General features: G+C 33.5%; 1 protein-coding gene and 1 pseudogene across 1 annotated transcript; one reads left to right on the top strand and one right to left on the bottom strand.

Annotated features, from left to right (window-relative positions):
- Positions 1-1226: 1226 nt before the first annotated feature.
- On the bottom strand, positions 1227-5186 carry LOC110269460 (putative ubiquitin-conjugating enzyme E2 24; annotated as a pseudogene).
- A 3855-nt stretch (positions 5187-9041) lies between these two features.
- On the top strand, positions 9042-10342 carry LOC107633077 (uncharacterized). The gene is made up of 3 exons (XM_088507115.1): positions 9042-9713; positions 9804-10200; positions 10269-10342. The coding sequence occupies exons 1-3, from the start codon at positions 9042-9044 to the stop codon at positions 10340-10342; spliced, it is 1143 nt and encodes a 380-aa protein (XP_088363241.1).
- Positions 10343-21711: the final 11369 nt, after the last annotated feature.

Raw genomic sequence — 21711 nt, 5'->3', positions numbered from 1 at the left:
TGTGCATCTACAAGTAACGAAGAGTCCGGGTTGAGTTCCAGACCAGCAGAGTCTCCTGTTGTGGCCCCTGAAACTGGAATGGCAGATTGAAGATGATTCAGACTTTGGAATGATTGGTAATTTTGTACCATTTACTAATTACCTTGTATTGATGTTTTGTATAGTTTGCATTCACTGATTCAATTGACAATTATTGAACTAGGAAGATTATGTCCTATTACTCATTTACTATTAAATTTTGAAATTGCTTTTAGACTTATTCTATCAATAACAGAACTTGATAAGAATTTTAGTCCATTTGATGTATCCCCATGTACTGTAGTAAGTAATTACCACGGAGTTTAACCACCAAATTTTAACTACGAATGCTAACTCGTGTCTTCTATTTATCACCAAATTGGCTCGCATTGACGTGCCATAACCGACCTGTCTTTAATAGATTTACTAAGCTATAATATTAATTCTTAAAAATATTCTAACATTAACACAAATTTTTTAAATTAAATCTAAAATTGTAAAAAATTAAATTTAGTTAAAATAAATAATTATAAAGCTAATTCTAATATGAACTGTCTGTGCTTTGTGATGCTGAAGTCGCTCTTGTTGTCTTCTCCAGCCTTGGCCCGTTGTATGAGTATGCTAACAACAGCTTCCTTCGCCTTTTTCTTTCAAATAAATCTCCAAATCTTTCACTTTATTAACTATTTATATTTATACTTTAATCTGCCTTAAATACTTTTAAACTTGTTTATACACATAACCACATTTTCATGTTGATGATGCTTATTATCAGATTTATTTTTAATACAATCAACCCAAAAAAGTTGGTAAATAGAAAAACAATGTCTTTTTTTGTGTGTCCAAATTAGAAGTGAAACTTAAACTCGTGACTTCTAGGTGAGTATAGAAAAGTTATTCCATTTGAGCTATACACCAAAATCAACTACTAAGGTATAATAGAGTTAAACTATATATGTATTCGTACACAAATATATACTAGCAAATAGTGTTGTCCTTGCAAGAATGCAGAAGGAACTCCCTACAGCCAATGCAATATAGCCTGCTATAAGAGTTGTTCCAGAAACAGGTGGCTCAACATCTTGTGAGATAGGTGTTGCCCAAGCCATCCAATAGTTGCTTCCAATTTGGAGAATTTGGAAGAGAGTATGAGCCAACATAATGAAAGGAACAAGAACACCTCCATATGCCATAGTGATATATTGCCATTACACTGAAAATCCAACTCTACCACTCTCTCTTTCTTCTTCTTGAACAAGTTGGCCTTTTGCCTCATCACCTTTGTTACCAGTTTTATCATTTTGCTCATCTTTCTTTTCCTCTCCTTTTTCTCCACCCTGAGAAATAGGAAAATCTGAATCTCGTTCCAAGGTACTTATTTCATTGGATATTATTCCTTCATCTATTGAATCAAGTGTAGACAAAACTTTTTTATGTGCACCAACAAGTTCCATAAAATCAGTTCCATTGTTAAGCAAATCAGCATACTTTCCACATTCAGTAATCTTCCCATCTTTCATTATCTATACCAACAAGGCATAACAACATCATAGTAATAAAAATTAATTTTTCAATTAATGGCAATTAACTATGATAAATACTCACCAAAAAAGTGTTCACTTATACACTGAACTCACATGAATTAAACTATAAATCAAAGAAACAATAATGAAAGAAATCAAAGGAACAAAATCAATTGAGAAGAAAAATGACCAAATTATTTAGAGAGATTGAACCATATCGCTAGAAATGAATACAAAATGCATATAAAATTGTATTGGATTCAATATCGCAGGAAAGGAAAACATATTACAAGTTTACAACACATAATCACAAAAGGAATTTGGAAATTGAATTATGGAAGGTTGTGGTACTTTCAGTCTATTATTGCTTATAAAGCCACTCAAATTCAAGATACCCCAAAAAGAATTTGAAAAATAATAGCTAACCTCTGTAGACCAAAAAAATTTCCAAAAGTAAGTTTCAAGTATAGTACTTTAGAAGTCTCATCTTAGATCAGTAATGGCAAAAGAAATATAATGCATATTAGTAAATGTAAATGGATCTTAGTACCTTTGGACATTACCGCCCTTCATTGACATTACTTGATAAAGGTCTTCTAATATAGTCCACATACTTTTTTACTGCCTAATAAAGGTTGCTAGAATCACATAAAAGAAATTTATCGAAACTGCGATCCACAGCAACACAGAAAACTGCCTTATTGTTAACAGACAACGATCTCAAATCCGTCAATTGACCAGGCTTTAGCTTGAGATAAGCTGAGTACAGGTATGAAGTAATCAAAAAATCTAGCACAGCATCTCCAGAAAACTCCAGTCGCTGCAAAAAAGAAATGTCAGGTTACAACAGATAAATAATCAGTGTCTTATCGGAGTTCTCAGATTTATAGAGTACAGAAATAGTTCCTATCATAACTGAGACACTGGGGTCAACAGTAAAGGAGCCTTGCCTGGTAGCAACCTCCTCCATGCTTATTGTTAGAAGGATGCACAAATGGCTGAAGAAGCAGATCCTTATGGATGAAGTGATATCCCAACTTATCTTCGAGGGAAAGAATGTTTATACATCAGCAGAGAGAGAACTATAGCCAACACTTCCTCGGCAAACATTAATCAATTGTGAGGCTTCAAAACCAACTTGTATGCCAAGCCACATAAGAAATACAATTGCAGCTTTAAAGCCACTGTCAACTATAAATGCTCTGACCAAAGCTTCAACTGCATCAGCAATTATTTTTCTATATAGCCAGTGGTGATTTTTATTGCACTTGATTTCATTTGAGCTTCCTTGCTCCTTAACAGAATTTAAACATGAGTAAAAGTGGAAGAAAATTAAGAGTTTGTATTTACTTATAAGTGAAAGAAAATTTGGGCATCATATCAAAGTAGAACTGAATTTATTTAATTAAGAGTTTGTATTACTTATAACTCCAAAACACATATCAAAAAGCGTAGAAGCCTCTTGTTCTACCTCTAGATTACCGTTTCTATTGCATTCAAATTGCTATAATTGAAGAAAATTATGAGTAAATGCAGTTGAACATTGAAGTAATGCCATGATAGTGACTTCAGCAAAATTTTACAGAGTGATCTGAAAATTGTATAGTCAAAGAAAGTTTGAAATGAAAATTTCTCAAATCCAAGGGACACACTGCCATATAAATGAAAAGGAAAATGTTCATTAAATACCAAGAAGGATCACTCTAAATCAACATGTAAACTAAATGAGGCATATATATAGAACTGAAAACTAAATTCAAAAGCTTACAGGTGGTTCATTAGGATACTCAGGAGGGAAACATATATCAAGGAAGAACATCCCGTCATGATACGGGGTTCCGAATGCACCAACAATCGCTGCACGCATGAGATCCATTCTTTCTTCAAACACACGAACATAAATAGTTTCTGTTTGGACCATTAAAGAGATGGTAAGTGTATTTGCTCAATATTTCTTTTTACTCAAGTAATTAATAGAAAATTTTATTCAAATTTTCAAAACAAACAAGTACAAACCAGGAGGCTTTTTCTCGAGGATGTTCCATTCTTGCTGAACCTTTTTTGCCCAGCCACTTTTCACCTACAAAGGGCCCAAAGAAGATGAAACAATTAGCCTAAAAGTTTCAATGTAATTATGTCAATTTCAATTATCACATGTTAATTTTTAACCTGAGATAATGTCAATGCTCTACCATCACCAAAAAAGTGATGGTCAGAGCAATTTTCTATTATATCAAATTGCTGAAACTGATTTAAATTATTGTTGTGGAAAGGGAACGGAGAATCATTATGTTCATGAATCTTAACAACTTCTGGATTTTGAGTTATTTCTTCAATAAATTGCAACTTATCCACTTGATGTGAGTGAGTGCATTGGTTACAAGTTTCCAAATTTTTATTATCAAGAAAATCAGATCCATTCTCCTCTTCATATGTGGGTACTGAGGAAACTGCTCCTGAAAGGGGTGTTGCACCAAGTGTCTGGAATATGCTGGCTTTAATGCTGGAGAAAAGTTTAAAGGCGGCTCGAGGAAGGGAAAAGGAACTACACTCCCCGAATTTCTTTTCACAATTCTCTCTAACACCATCACTATTTAACAAGTCCTGTTCATCAAACATAACATTCAGTTTGGAATTAGACAGTTGCATACTTGCATTTGGTAATGAATCTTAACAACACAACAGCAACAACTAGAACTAGATGTTTTCAATTATAGTTTCCATGGTGAGACCTGTGTCTTAGTGTCTCCTAAATAATTCAGTCAACAGCAGCTACTAATATTCAAGGAAATGCATATTACACACCTTTCCCTTCTTGTCAGAGGGTAGACTTCTGTGTTCAATCATCTCTTGAGGTAACTCATCAACATTAGTTTTATGAGGAATGGAGATAACAGATGAACCTTCATATTTTTCAATTCGAAAAACGTCATAAGGTGCAACCTGTTGAGAAAATAAATAAATAATAACTTGCTAGCTTACTCATTTAACTAAAGCATATGAATACATATAATTGTAGGACATGCCTTGGTTGTGAAACCATTAGCGCAATTCACCTCCATGTTACCATCTTCGAAACCAGTAACATTCCCAACACAGCACAGGAAAGGATTATCAGGGAACTCACCTACACAATGAACTTGGTTTCCATCTTCAAGAGAAGCCTCCGTCTTCAAGTCAGTCACTGACTTGCCATTATCTTTACCAGCTTGGTTCCCAAGCTGTTTTTGAGCTGCAAACACAATATCACCAAAACAAAAGGAGTAGTCTGGGTGCTCTACAAGTTCGTAGGCGCTCACAGTTTCCTCCGTTTTGTCTCCAGCAAAATTATCTTCATTGGAAATGAAAACAGCTTTCCATTGTACCTTAACAGTATGCTCCAATGCATCGACACATCGGACAACACCCCATCTTTGATCATTAGGCTTAAGAGGATCATAAGAAGCACCTTTTTCAAGCACAAACTAATGAGGCCAAACGAACAGAGATGTCAGGCGGCGAGGGAAGCACGAAGAAGTTCTTGACAGTGACGGTTATGGTGACGGTGACGGGGCATGGTGAAGATAGAGAGAGCGCTCTCGAACAGAGGAGACGACTTCAAGCTGCTGCGACAGCGCCAAGCTTCCACACGCGATGCCTGTACATGGGACGGGGCTGCGGGGTTGAGGTGGCTGCGGTGGTTGGTGTGGCTGCGGGCGGCGAGGCTGGGTCAATGGGTAAGTATAGTTGAGTTTATTTTTTCTTTCAATTTCAGAGAGGAATGGGGCTGAGGTGAATTGAGTTTCTGCACAATGATAAAAATATAACTTTACTTTTTAATGTTTATAGAAATTATATATTTATCCCTCTTATAAAAATAATTAATTACAAAATTACCCTATTTTAGTTAAGATATTAACTCTTATTGAGTTAAATTAACTCAAACTAAAACTAAACATCCAATTAAAACATGCCACGTCACAAAAGATAATTTACATGTTGATTTAGAGGGGGTTGGGTAGAACTCACCTTATAAATATACTATTATCTGTATAATTAATTGAATCATCTTATTCGTTTAAGTTTAATTCTATTGAATTAATTATTCGAAGTGTCATCGCTATTTCTATTTTAAAGATTTTTTTCAATATTTTTTAACAATTATAATAACATGATAATAGTTAAAAAAAGATAGAACAAAAATTTTTTTTATGTGAAAATAGGGCAAAAGAATAAATTTATTTAATAATCTTTTCAGAATATATATTTTTCTTCTTTATAGATAATTATTGTAAGGCATCAAAAACTCTAACAATTATTAAGAATAAATGATCGTTATAAAAATAATGCCAATTTAAATGATATACAAATAACCATATCAAACATAACGTACAACTTAAAAGGGTTACTTATGAAAGAATATAGTTTATAACATTTTTTTTTACTATTTATTTAACAAAAATCATAACATATATATATATATATATATATGCAATTTTACCTTTTTTTTTTAATAAAATTCTACTTGTGATACTAATTCTTCTAATAATGTAAATGCGGATAATTATATTTTTACTTTTTTATATAATCAATATATTATTAATAATGAATAGTAATTAACCCGCATATTTTTAATAAAAGCATTTTGATGATAGTTTCTATTTATTAATGTTAATGGTTGATTGTTTCTTTAAAATAAAATGCGTTATAATTCTAGGTTATTTTATAATTAACAATAATACTTGATTATTTCTTTAAAAATAAATTACATTATGATTTTAGGTTATTTCACAATACATAATTAATGTTCATAATACTAATTTACTCTAAATTTTCTATTTTCTATGGTTAGTAGTTAATCCCAAATTAAAAAGATTATGTTGAATTTTGAATAGTCCAAGTATAATTAAGGTGGTTAATTTAGTTTATTTGTTTATTAATATATTTGATCGAAAGCATGAATGATAAATAAGATAAGAAAATAATTAAAAAAATAAAATATTAGTAATTACTTATAATAAATAAAAAAATAAATTATAGGGTATTATTTTATTTAAATTATTAATAATTAGAAGAATAGAAGGTCGGTAATTATTTTAAATAGACATTGAATTTAGTTTTATGGTACTAATTTATTTAAATTGTTAATAAAATTTTATAATATTCAGATTTATATCTATTCAATTTATGTATTTTATTTTATTTTATTTTAACAAAAAATTAAAACGTGTCTTTTTAATTATTTTTTTCGAAAGTATAGTGAAATGAGTTATATCAATTATAATTAATTATCTATAATTAAACTAATTGATTGTGTTAATTTGTAAGATGAATAACCATAATAAATGGTGTGAAATTAATTATAATAAGTTAATAATTAATAAATAAATAAAAACTAAAAAAGACTTTTTTATTTTTTTATAGCTACTCATTTTTTATTCATTCACCTTTTTTTTATCTCTTCCTTTTACATTTATTTATTTTAATTTATTGAACTAAATCAAGTATACTAATTATTTGTATTAACTAATTAAGTATTTTTTTAATGGGCTCTGCTAACTGTGCCCTTAGAGCATATGCTAGAAACATTATAAAAAAATTTATAAAAAATATGAAAAAAAAATATTTTTAAAATGTGTCCTTAAAAGACAAGTTAGCTAAATTATTTTTTAATTTAATGTATTTGATTCATTCAACTGTATTAATTATAACTAACTAATTATATTTAATTTTATTTATTAAATTACATCCATCATAACTAATCAAATATTTAATTTAATTCGAATAGATATTAAATTATTTAAAATTTTGTTTGATTCATTAAACGACATAAATATTAGGGTAAAAAACTCAAATGAGCCAAGGGGAGCTCATATTTACCCAAATCCGCCAAATCAAATTTTGCTACAACAATCCACCAGATCACATTTTTATATAATTCGAATCAAAAGGATTCGAATTAGCTTTGAACGTAATTCGAATTGATTGAATTCGAATTACTCCCTATCACTCTTACCACGTAATTCGAATCAAGTTGTACCGAATTATGCATGGTGTAACAGCCCAGACCACCCGCTAGCACGATATTGTCCGCTTTGGCACACAAGGCCTCACGGTTTTGCCTTTGACGATAGAGATGATAGCCTAAGCCCCCCACACTCACTCGTCAAAACGCGTCATGCTAGGGAAAGGTATCCACATCCTTATAAGGCATGCTTCGTTCCCCTCTCCAACCGATGTGGGCCTTACAATCCACCCTCCTAAGGGAGTCCAGCGCCCTCGCTGGCACATCGATCCGGGTTCCGGCTCTGATACCATCTGTAACAGCCCAGACCACCCGCTAGCACGATATTGTCCGCTTTGGCACACAAGGCCTCACGGTTTTGCCTTTGACGATAGGGATGCTAGCCGAAGCCCCCCATACTCACTCGTCAAAACGCGTCATGCTAGGGAAAGGTATCCACATCCTTATAAGGCATGCTTCGTTCTCCTCTCCAACCGATGTGGGCCTTACACATGGAAAATCCCCACGTAATTCGAATCAATAAGAATCGAATTAGACAAAAATAAATCGAACTATATTAATTCAAATTAGTATGAAATGGTGACGAATTGCATATTTCGAGACATATAGATTCGAATTACTAATCCATGGTAATTCGAATGAAATTGATTCGAATTATATATATATGGTGCGAATAAAGTTGATTCGAATTAGTGTGGAGCAGAGCTCTATATATATGCTGTGAACTCATGTTGCTGTCAACAAAGAGGTGAGATGGCTAGTGAGGATAGTTTTCTAGTGCTAGTACACCACAGAGAATCGATTAAGAGAAAAACTCGATCTGGCGTGAAGTTCACTGATAAGGATCCTCTATGTATTATCGTGAGCCCAACGACCAGCTACGATGTTCTCGTTAGCTCCGTCCTGGTCAAGCTTGGTCTGGAAGGAGTGAAAAGGGTTAAGAAGTTTTTCTATCGCATTCCAATCACGGTGCTCCATGATACGGTGAAGTATGATTGTTTCACGATCGGGAGTGATGAGGACTTGCAGGTCATGTTTATTTGTCGTAGGCAGTTTCCCGAGGTCAGGACACCAGAGCTATTGGTAAAGTTGGTTGACGTCGTATCCAGCTCGGGTGGGTCGAACCTGAATGCCAACACTATAGCCGCAGTGGCCGGTTCGAGCTCGAGACCTGCGGTTGCTTCATCCTCCGTCCCAGTGTATGAGCCAGCGATCCAGCTTGCCGCCTCCCTATCGTTTGCTGTTGATCTCAGCGGCAACGTTGGAGACGAGGTTGGATATGGGGAACATCTTCCGACCGAAGTACAGTGTCCTACACCGGATGGTGTTGGAGAGGGATTGTTTGATGATCCAGATGACGATGATGTAGAGCCGGATATGATCGCCGATGAAGCGGCGATGATGTTGGAGCGAGTGATCCGATAAGGGCTACTGGTGGATCTAGTTCTGGCACACAGCAGTACCCACCCCATTTTTCATCTTTGGACCTGGATGCCATGAGGCAGGACGAATATGCTGGGCAGCTTGTTGGATTTGGCGCTAGAGATACGGAAGGGTCTGCCGGTATGACAGAGTTCCAGGTTGGTCAACAATTTAAGGATAAAGATGAGGCGCTGTTGAGTGTGAAGACGTACAGCATCCGCCGAGGGGTACAGTACAAGGTAGTTGAGTCTGACTATCGCAGGTACGTGGGAAAGTGTTCTGAGTTTGGGAATGGGTGCACATGGTTGATTCGGTTGAGTCTCCGGCAACGCAAAGGCATCTGGGAAGTCAAGCGGTACAACGGACCGCATACCTGTCTCGCCACCTCCATCTCCAGCGACCATAGGAGTTTGGACTACCATGTGATAGCGACATTCATTATGCCAATGGTTAGGGCTGACGCATCCTTCAACATCAAGGTGCTTCTAAATGTCACGGCTGCACACTTTGGCTTCAGGCCTACATATAGGAGGATGTGGATGGCGAAGCAGAAGGCGGTTGCAATCATCTATGGGGACTGGGATGAGTCGTACAATGAGCTCCCTCGATGGGTGTTAGGAGTTCAGTTGACGATGCCTGGTACTGTAGCAGTCCTCAGGACTTGCCCTGTTCAAGTTGGGGGACAGGTGGATGAGTCTCAAGCTTATTTTCATAGGATGTTCTGGACTTTTCCCCCTTGTATCGAGGTATTTCGTCACTGCAAGCCGTTGGTGAGTATTGACGGCACCCATCTATATGGCAAGTATGGGGGAACGTTGCTTGTGGCGATTGCACAGGACGGGAATTCCAACATACTCCCTGTGGCATTCGCACTAGTTGAGGGTGAGAATGCTGAGTCATGGTCCTTCTTTCTCTCCCACCTCCGTCAGCACGTGACACCTCAGCCAGGTCTGTTAGTTATTTCAGATAGGCATAACGGCATCAAGGCAGCACTCGAGGCACCCGATGGGGGATGGCTACCTCCGGCTGCATACCGGGCATTCTGCATTCGACACGTTGCAGCTAATTTTGCCCTCACCTTCAAGGGCAAAGATGCCTGGAGGCTTCTTGTGAACGCGGCATATGCGAAGACCGAGGTGGAGTTCGACTACTGGTTTGACATTCTGCGGTCTGAGAATCCGGCAATGTGTGACTGGGCGAACCGAATCGAGTATTCGTTGTGGACACAGTACTGTGATGAGGGTCGGAGATTCAGGCACATGACGACCAATATATCTGAGTGTGTGAATTCAATCCTGAAGGGGGTAAGGAACCTCCCTGTGTGCTCGCTGGTGAAGGCCACATACGGAAGGCTTGCGGAACTATTTGTCCGTAAGGGGAGGGAGGCCCAGGCTCAGATGGGTACCGGACAACAATTCAGTCAATACCTGGTAAAGTGTATCGAGGCAAACCTGAAGACGGCCAGGTGCTTCACGGTGACTGTTTATGACAGGGATAACTCGGAGTACACTGTAGCTGAAACGACTCTGACAAGTTCGTTCTCACTTGGTACCTACAGGGTCTCACTAGGGTCTCAGACTTATGATTGTGGATACTTCCAAGCGCTTCATTTCCCGTGTCCTCACGCACTTGCATGCTGTGCTTATTCACGTCTAACTTGGCAGCCTTACGTCCACGAAGTCTATCGCCTGAGTTCTGTTTTCGGTGTCTATCAGATGGGATTCACACCTCCCATTCAGGAGGGTTTCTGGCCACCATATGTCGGGCCCACCGTTATACCAGATCTGAAAATGAGGCGTGCGAGGGAGGGTCGGCCGAGGTCTACTCGCATACGCACCAACATGGATGATGCAAATCCGAACCGGCCAAAGAGATGTGGCCTCTGCAGGCAACCAGGACACACTCGTCGGAGTTGTCCGCAGGCCGGACGACCCACAGGCACAGGGGGGAATGAATAGGAACGTTGGTTTCTCTGTTTTTATTTCTATTAACTTCAGCACGTGTATTTTATTTTACTTAGCAACCAATGTTCTAGGTGAAACTAAGTTGTGTTTTATAAGTCATGAAAGTTGTATTTCGTACGAAATATGTATGTTGAATGTCTTTCTAATTATGGAGTTAAGTCACATAACCAAAGTACACCTTCTGACTAGGTGTTTGATAATACACTAAATAACATCAAAGTAACTGTTGGATGCACAAAAACATAAAGAAGCTCATACATAACACCGATAACCAATTAAGAAGACACAAAATAAAAACATGACTATAAGAAATACACGACGATCCCCGAATCATCTAAGGAGGTGCGAACCCGTGAAACAACGGCGTGGAACCCGTGTCCTATGACCTCTCCGAATCAGTGGCTCCTCATCCTCAATCGAGTCGTGGTCGTCATCCAGAGCATCCTCTGTCGGCGTCCTGGGCGGGACATGTACCGGTCTGGATGATGACGGGCCGGCAACTGAATGTGACCCTAGAGTATGTGCGGATGCTGGCGTCCCACCCAGGGCAAAAGTCTGCACAGGAGGCACCGTGGCAGGCTCGCTCAGATCTACATCTAATGGTGCCTGTGTCCCTATCGTCTGAGCTCGTCCTCGTGCAGCATCATCCTCTTGCATGATGGTCCGGATATCCTCAAGGAAATGTGGTCCACCGAACTCTGCCACAATCCCGTCACTAGCAAGAAAGTCTGGAAACATGGAGCCCGGACTCACCCATGGAGTACTGTCCTGAAGTGTCTGATCGTCACCGGGAACACCGACGAAATAATCTCCAAGCCCAACGTCAGTGTGAGTCGAGGGATCTCCCATACCTGATCCATACCACTCACCATCATGTCCCCCCTGATGGGGCCTTTCAACCCCGACTGCCTCACCTCCTCCAGCTGCATCCCTCCCAGGCTGATGTGCATCATCTCTAGCATCAGCCCCACTCCTCCTGCCTTCACGCCCACCTCGTCTCCCGTGAGCCCTACCTGCGTCCTCAACCTCCTCCATAGCATGATCGAGCCAGGCATGCTCACGCTGGCTATGACGTGTCCCGACTCGAGCTCTCCTCTCAACACGACGTCTGTCAGGAACTCGGCCTGCACCCCTCTGAGTCGCCTCCTCCGGAATAGGAATACCTCGTGGATCCCCCAAGTACATCTCTAGCGACAGGAATCTCTTTCCATGCTGATGCCACCATGCCAAGAAATCATGCGAGGGACCAGGGTCGGCCACAATGTCGAACTGTAAAATGTGCTCCGCACGATTCTGCCAGTGAAGATGCCAGTCAGGTAAGTGCGACGGGAACCAACGGTCACCTCCTCTCCCGTCCTTCGACATCAAGAAGTCGATGTTCAGGGGGGATGTGGTGGGGGCTGTACGCCGCCAAACTGCGGTAACACTCTATCAACCTGATGTCACTCAACAACCGCAAAATATATCAGGAACGTCACACACCGCCATAACATCGTATGCCGAGGCTCCAAGACCTCCGGATGGACAACCTGGATGACGTCGAGTGCGCTATAGGGCATCCATATGAACTGAAAAAACCATATAAAATCAATTAGAGGTCTCTTTTAGAATATATAAACTGAAAGAACGACTAGATATAGATATGGGCTCAGCATACTTACATCCCGAGGCTGTAACAAGTCGATCTTCAGGCGAGCCATCTGCACCCGAGGTCCCTTGTTGCTAATCCCAGGATTGTAACCAGACCACCTGCGTAATAAGTTAAACTTGTTAATGCATTCGTGAGTCATTCTAACGGACATCAAATTGCTTGCATAATTGAAAGTGAATACCATAACGATACATAATACAAAACAATAAAGGTACCTCGAGGCAAGGGGCCAGCTAAACGCATCATACCCAGGAGGCCTAAAAGAAGGAAACCTCCAAAAGATCCAAGACCGCAGTAACTGTAACGGCCCAACTAACTTTACCACATGTCTGTTGGCAACTCGGCACATGCATCGGTACAACCATGCTAGTGCCGCCGACCCCCAACTGTAGCCACCCATCTCCTCAAGTCTAGCAACAAAGGGTAGCCATCTGATGTGTATACGATTGCCGGACTTGTCGGCAAACAGCTGCGTCCCCAACAACACCATGATATAGGCACGGGCAAAGCGCCTAACTGTCTCATCGTCAGCCCCGTCGGGACACTCTCCAAATGTCTCCTGGAACCATGTGCAGTTGACTGCGAATTTTTTAATTTGGTTTTCAGGAGGTAAGACACCGAGCAACTCATGGAACCACGTCCAAGCAGGCCTCCCACCCTCAATGTATAGGTGGAAGTCTTTCAGACAACCACTAACGTAATGACCGTCCACCGGCAACCCCAGCTGGTATGCGACGTCCTGAAGCGTGATGGTGCACTCTCCGAACGGCATGTGGAAGGTGTGTGTCTCAGGCCGCCACCTCTCCACCAATGCACTGACTAGAGGCTCGTCTAGTCGGAACCATCTGTCGTTCAGTCTCGCAAGATGGTACAAGCCGGCCATCTGCAAGTACGGAACGTATCTCTCATCAAGACGCATCCCCTGCTGCCGCCTAACGCTGGATATGCAACGCCGAGGCTGGACAGTAGATGAACCGCATAATTAGAACATTTTAACAAACCACTAACATATACAATTCATTTCATAAAGAACAAAAAAAGTAATCGTTCGATGCAACATATTAAACCTGCGACCAACATTGAATACATAAACCGGTTTCACAAACCACATAAAAAACCTACACCGCTAACATAAACCACGGGCAAAAACCATTAACAAAAAACAACAAACAGTAACCACTAAAAAAAGTTAACAAAAACCGCTAGCCTATACCTCTACCCTAAACCACTTCCCTAAACCGCTAACAGACACTAAAACCACTATCAAAAACCATTAACAAAAACCACTAACAAAAACAACTAACAAAAACTGGTGACAAAAACCACTAGCCTATACCACTATCTTAAACCGCTAACACTAACATAACCCACTATCAAAAACCATTAACAAAAACCACTGGCTAACACCACTTTCCTAAACCACTGTTTTCAAACCACTATCCTAAACCACTAACAATAACATAAACCACTATCAAAAACCGTTAACAAAAACCACTATCATAAAACCACTATCATAAAACCAATGTCATAAAACCACTATCATAAAACCACTATCATAAAACCACTATCATAACAGAAAACACTATCAACAGCGCAACATCAGCGACCACTAACCTCGTCGTTGATCACCCCAGCGATATGAGCAACTCCATCCAAACGATAAAGCCTCCCCGGATCGTCCCCCATCGCCTGAATATGCCGCTCCGGTCTTACTTGGCCCGAATGTTGGTCGTTTTCTCTGGAATTTGGTGGGGTATGAGAATGAGAAAGTGATTCGAATGAACTTGATTCGAACTCTTTATATATGCGAATCCATTGTAATTCGAAACAAGTCGACTCGAATTACTTAGTGTAGCCGAAATCAGGTAATTCGAATCAATATGATTCGAACTACACTCGTGTGTCCTTCTCCATGTAATTCGAATTAATATAATTCGAACTTCTCCATTATAATTCGAATGAACTCCACTCGAATTACTCACAAATTTCCATGCATAATTCGGTACAACTTGATTCGAATTACGTGGTAAGAGTGATAGGGAGTAATTCGAATTCAATCAATTCGAATTACGTTCAAAGCTAATTCGAATCCTTTTGATTCGAATTATATAAAAATGTGATCTGGTGGATTGTTGTAGCAAAATTTGAATTGGCGGATTTGGGTAAATATGAGCTCCCCTTGGCTCATTTGAGTTTTTTACCCTAAATATTAAATGATTTAATAAATAATATATAAGGCAATGAAATAAATGAATTCATTTAACTTAATTTATTATCTTATTATTTTATATATAATAAAATGAGTATTAATTAATTGATACTTAAATAAATTATTTAAATTAATTACATATATTTTTTAATTTCTCTCTTATTAATACGGTCCAGTAAACAAAATGAGTATTAATCATTGTAGTGAATGAAAATTTATTATTTTTAAATGAATTCATTTAATTCATTTAAAAATATTGAAAGATTCCAATTCTATATGCTATGATTTTATTTTATTATTAATGTATATATACTCCTATATTATATATTCTATGATTCCTATATTCTCAGATAATATTTTCAATTTTTTTTAAGTTTAATTTATTATTTTTATTCATCAGAATTTATTGTTTATCTTTATTATTTTTAGACATCAATTCAATTTCTTTAATTTAATAATTCAACAAAATATACTAATTATATATAATTAGAATGTGCTTTTTATCCCTTTTTTCTCTCTATTTTGTGCTTCAGGTTTAATGTTTATAATTTTTTTTATCTTAATTTTGATAAATTTTTTTATAATTTTGTTTTATATCAATTATTTTTTTATGTATTTTGATTAATAGAATTATTTTATTTAAAGACATTTTAACTTTTTTATAATATTTTTATAAAAGTTGATTAATAGGTTCTTCTTCAAAATTTTTTTCTTGAAATTTGTTTAATGAGATCGTATTTTAGTTTTTTCTTTTATCTTTTATATTCATTGATTATATTAATCTTCTAATATAATATATTTTTTATTTATTCCACACATTATTTATTTTACCTTCTTTTACTTCTTTTAATTGTTCTCTTTATTTTATTTTTAATTTTTAATTTTATTTTTACTCCTCATATATAAATTTATTATAATTCATCACATGCATGTTCTTTTTGAATTTAAGTGACTTTTTTAGGTTATATTTTACCATTGATGCTCGATATTGTTTTTAAAATTTTAGCGTAATTGAGTCTAAATTTTACATTTTGAAATGAATTTACTCAAAAAAAATTAATATGTAAATCACATTATTATTACAAATTATTTTTTTAACATAATTAATAGTGCTTATTTGAACCATTAAATGTAGCTTCTAATGATATTAAAGTCAACCTATTTTATTATCTTGTGCCTTCAAAGAATTTACACGACTAACTTAAAAATATAACAATTGAAAAAAATTCATTACAATGGGTATATTCATTTTAACAAATATTCTTCTATCTAATACTATAAAAAAATATATTGGCCACTTTGAATTATTACAGGTCAACTTCTATTAACATTAGTAGAATGCCTAAATTGAGATATATTCATCAAACAAACAATCAATGATATACTCTTAATTTGTATTTAATGCACTCAACTTGAATAAATAAGAAATTATCTTATTTTAATTTAGTCTTTAATTCACATGATTTGAATTTAGCTTAATATATAGTATTTGATTTGATTTGATTTGATTTGATTTAATTATTAGTTAAAAATATCTCTGTTGTCTATTTTATTCATAAATTTATTATTTAATAACTAATAAATTAATCAAATTAATTAATTAATACACAAAACACAATAAATTTGGTTTAATAAATTAAAAGAATTAAATTAAAAAATACTAACAGAATATTAAAATAAATAAATTAGAAAATCTTACCAAATTAAATTGATATAAATTATAATAAATTATATGATATAGTTAGTTTATTGTAATAATCTGTATTTAATGAGTTAAAAGAAATAAATCAGAAAACACTCTCAGAAGCATGCCACGTCAGCTCCATCATTAAGTGCAGAAATTCGATTTTTATATAATCTGATTTTTCTATTCTATTATATAAAAATCGAATTTCTGCACTTAATGATGAAGCTGACATGGCATGCTTTGAAGAATGTTCTCGATTTAATTATTTTTTAACTCATTGAATGCAGTTTATTACAGTGATTTAATTATATCAGTTAATTAATTTGATTAGATTTAAGTATCACACAATTTAATATTATGTATATCAATTAATTGAATATAATAAATACAAATTAATTTAGTTAGAAGTTCATTGTTATATATATATATATATATATATATATATATATATTGACAGAATAAAATTATAAAAATAATTTTTTTATCACTTTGGATATTTTAACTCTTTTTTTTTTTGTTTCTTTTTTTCTTTGGCTTTGTTTGGATAGAGAAAAGAAAATAAGAGGAAAGAAAATAAGAAGAAAAAAATAGAAAGAAGAGTGGATTTATTTATATGTTGTTTGGATGAAGAGAAAATGGATGAAACGAAAATAGGAAGAACATTTTTTTGTTTGGATGAAAAGAAAAGTGAGAAAAAAAATTATTATAGTATGAAATTACATTAATACCCTTATAATAAAATAAAGTATAAATATTTTTATTTATTTATATTTTATCGCATTTTATAAATATTTAAAATATTATAATGTTATATATTTAATTTAAATTATTTATTTAATACACATATAATATTTAAATATGAATTTTTATTATAATAATATATTAAAACTATTAAAACTAAATTTATATTGATAATTATTAATAATAATATAACTATGGGTAATATTGTAAATACACAAAAATAATTTTTTTCTCTTTGTTTTCTTGCTTGTTATGGATGAAAAAATTTTTTTGGTGGGATCCACAAAAAAAATTTCCTTTCTTTCCATTTTCTTTGGCATCCAAACAAAGAAAAATAACATTTTTCATTCATTTTCCTTCCATCCTTTTTCTTTCCTCTTATTTTCTTTTGAACCAAACATAGTGTTTACGTATAATTTTGTTTTGCTTTAACTTTAATTTGTTTATTTAATAACAAAATATACTCATGTTAATTCTATCATATAATAGTCTATTTTTCTCCTATGTATTTTAATTTGTATAGTTACTATTTATCTTGCTATTTTCGTTTTCTTAAATTATTCTTTATTTTCTTATGACATAATAAATAAAAAAAAAAAGAGCAAAGAATGAAGAAAAAACGATGGCCAAAGATAGAGGCTAGAAGGCTAAAGCAACAATATTATTCCTCAGCATTATTATTATTAATATGAACTTTATTATTTCTTTTCTAATATTCTTTAATACGAGCTTTATTTCTTATTCTTTATTATTATTAATGCTTTTATTATTTTCTTCTCTAACTATAAATCTCTTTATAATAATTCTTTGGTAGAATATTGTTTTGGTCTAATAGATTTTTTTTCTATTTTTTTGTCAAAAAAATATATATTAAGAGAAAAAAAAGATACAATTAAATTTTAAAATTTAAATTTAAATAAGATGTGCAAAAGGACAACTATTGAATTGAGATCTAGAATTCATTCGGTAGATTTAAACTCTTTGTATTATCGCCATTGAAAATTTTAAATACTATAATAAAATTCTAGATATTTTTTATTTTAGGTTTAATTACTCTGTTGGTCCCTATAGTTTCGCAAAATTTTCAATTAGGTTCCATACTTTTTTTTTCCTTTTAAATGGTTCCTGCACCAAATTATTTTTCAATTAGGTCCCTCTTGGTTGTAATTGGCTTAATTGTATAGGGACCCAACTAAGAAAAAAATTGGTGCAGATACTCAAATAAAAGGAAAAAAAGTGTAGGGACTCAATTAAAAAAAATTTGGTGCAAGGACTCAATTAAAAGGAAAAAAGTATAGGGACCTAACTAAAAATTTCACGAAACTATAGGGACCAATAGAGTAATTAAACTTTTATTTTATTTTTTTTAAATTATACATTATACCATGTATTTGAATAGTTTTTTTTTTTTTTGAAATAAGTATGACATTATATACTTTTTTGGATACAAAGGGATAATGAAGTTGAAGTGAGTAAAAAATTGATTATATAATAAGATACAAATGTTTAGAATTTTTATCACAATTGACAAATTTTTACTCTACTTTTTATTTTTTATTTGATTTTTTTATATTTTTTTATTTTTTTAATTAATTATGATTGTAATAATTCATCGCAAATTTGTGTTCTGTAGAGAAAATTTATCAATCATAAAATACAGAAGACTTAACCAAAAAATTTAAAAATGTTGGTTAATTACAAAATAAAAAACTTATGAATTGTGCTTTAATTATGTTGTAAAATATAAATTCGAGCTATTTAAAATTAATTTTTTATCATTAATGTTAACTTAAATTATAATAAAGTAAAAAATAAAAATTGTATATAATAATTTAATTTAATTATTTATATTACCAAATTATTCTTCATTATATCCCATTTATTTTTATTCATTGGTGATCTTTAATTATCTATTTTAAATAAAAATTTGAATTGATTGAATTGATTGTTTTCATTTAGTAATATAGTTATTGTGACATTTGCTTTGCTTAATAATATTTTCTAATTTATTTAACTTGATTAATCATCTCTTTCTTATTTTATGCTAATTTAACTAATTAAAGTTAATAAATTTTAGTTATTTTAATTCTTGTAATTTTTTATTCTAATAATATATTTTAATTAATACATTAATACAATTTTAATATTTTTATGTTAATAATAATAATAATCTCATTTTAAAATGACATTTATCCCTAATATATATATACAAAATCTACTATTTCTTTATACGATTAGATTAGATATATCTATACTCCATTTATTTAATTACTTAATTAGAATTAATTATATTAAAAATTGGATTAAGATTATGGTAGATTAATTATATTGTTATTAATTAATTATATTAAAAGATTAAGATTATGATGGATTATCATTATTTTATTATTTTTTATTTTTTATATTAATTCAGATATTTAGTTTCTTTTTATTATTATTTTTTATTCTATGTTTCTATTCCCATAAATCTTGCTAAATTAAATAAAGTATTGTATATCTTCTTTTTATTACACCAAATATTTTTTATTTATGTGTAATATACATTCCTATATATGTTATAGAAATATGATTTGATTTCACGAACTTGCCAAATTTTTTGAAAAAATCTAAAGCTAAAGCACAAAAGTCTATTTATAGATATTTTGCTTTTTTAACTAAAAACTGTAATACTTTTTGCCATATTTGTTGAAATCCTAAATTAAATATGAATATTAATTTTTGAAATAGAATAAATATATTTTAAATTTTTTGCATCTAAAAGTAATATTCTATCAATGTTAGAATTATTTAGATGGATAAATAACAGTGAATATAGAATTATTTAAGATGGATAGAACTAAGTACATCTTTTTATTGAAAATACGAGTTTAAAAAGATTATATTCAATTCTCAATAGTCAACCTCTAATTGAACCATTGTATGTTTAAAAGATTTTTGAATAAATGAAATAATTTTAGGTATATATTTTTTTAAATTTAATTAATTCAAGATATTTATTGTCGTTGATTAAAAAAGTAAATTGAAACGATAATTTAATATTTCTATACTCTTAAAATATTATTTATTTATTTTTTTAGCATTCTTTATCATCCAATGATCACATTAATATAATTTAAATCAATAAATTTATTTATCATCATTTGATTGAATAAAAATTCTATTTTATCTAAAAATTTTAGGATTTCTTAACCTCAAAATCATCCATGTTAAATCATTAAGAAATATAACTGAGAGCGCGGAAGCGTCCCTTCATTTGAGAGCATGATTGAGATCAGAGAGCTTGACTCTTGTAGTTCTTTGATCTTCGTCAACAAAAATTTTCTGTAGGCTAAATCACAACTCTACTGTGGAAAAAGAGTTACAGAGGTGGGTTTGATGTGTGGGGACAAAAATTCTGAAGTCATTACTTATATTTGAGTGTGACACTCATTAAATCCTAAAACCTAAATAAAATAGTATCTCTTATTTTAATCTCATTTATCCAAATCAAAATTAATAATGACTTATTTAATTTAATATTTATGACAATAAATGAAATCACCGTTATATAAGTCATTTATTGTGAAATTACTTAATTTTTTATTATAATTAATATATATATTGCCCAAAATATATTAAGAAATAATAATTTTCTAACAACCTTTCACTTGAGCTATACATATATATTTTTCTGAGATAATCACATCTTATAAATTTTATGCGCACATCTGAATGTTATTTCCCTTATTACTTTAATAATCTGGTATGTCTTATATTAGTTATGAAATTACCGCAACTTTTATCACATTAGTGTCGCAACGAAACTATGATGATCACCATACTAAAATACTCAATCACATAGATCAAATTTAGATGAGAAAATTCAGAAATTATATGCAAAAATGATCTCATGCATGCCTATTTCCAACTGGCCCAACTTAAATAAAAATTCTATTTTATGTGGTAACAAACTCACATGAAACTGTAACGGCAACGCCCGGGCTCATAGTGACGGACTAACGGCGACTAAGTGATGGATTTGTGGAAGAAGAAGAGAAGAATTTAATAGACTCACAATGAGAGAGAGAGAGAGAGAGAGAGAGAGAGAGAGAGAGAGAGAGAGAGAGAGAGAGAGAGAGAGAGAGAGAGAGAGAGAGAGGACTCGGCAGGAGAGAAGTGGCGACGGCTCAACAGCGATAATAACGGGATAAGCAGGGATGGCAACATGAGCTGTGAAGGAAGATGGGAGCTGTGAAGGGGGTAAGCGGTGATAGGGATCAGCAACAATGATGACGGAAGCTATGAGGTTTTTTATGAATAAGGCGAGAAGAAGAAGACTCTAAGTGAGGATGTCTAGGTTTCTCTGGCATGGCTATAAACTATGGATTGAAGCTATGAATCACTGAATCTGTGATATGAGGCAAATCCTAATTCTTAAAAAGTGTTTATATGTATATATACAGGGCAGGTACACTCTAAATCCAACCATGCCCTGTCCTGAGCAAAATCTACC

The sequence above is a fragment of the Arachis ipaensis genome, chromosome B3, assembly GCF_059453495.1.
Source record: "Arachis ipaensis isolate K30076 ecotype BB chromosome B3, ASM5945349v1, whole genome shotgun sequence".
In the NCBI taxonomy this organism is placed as follows: Eukaryota; Viridiplantae; Streptophyta; class Magnoliopsida; order Fabales; family Fabaceae; genus Arachis; species Arachis ipaensis.
The sequence above is the reverse complement of the archived record's forward strand: the minus strand, read 5'-3'. Positions and strand labels throughout refer to the sequence as shown.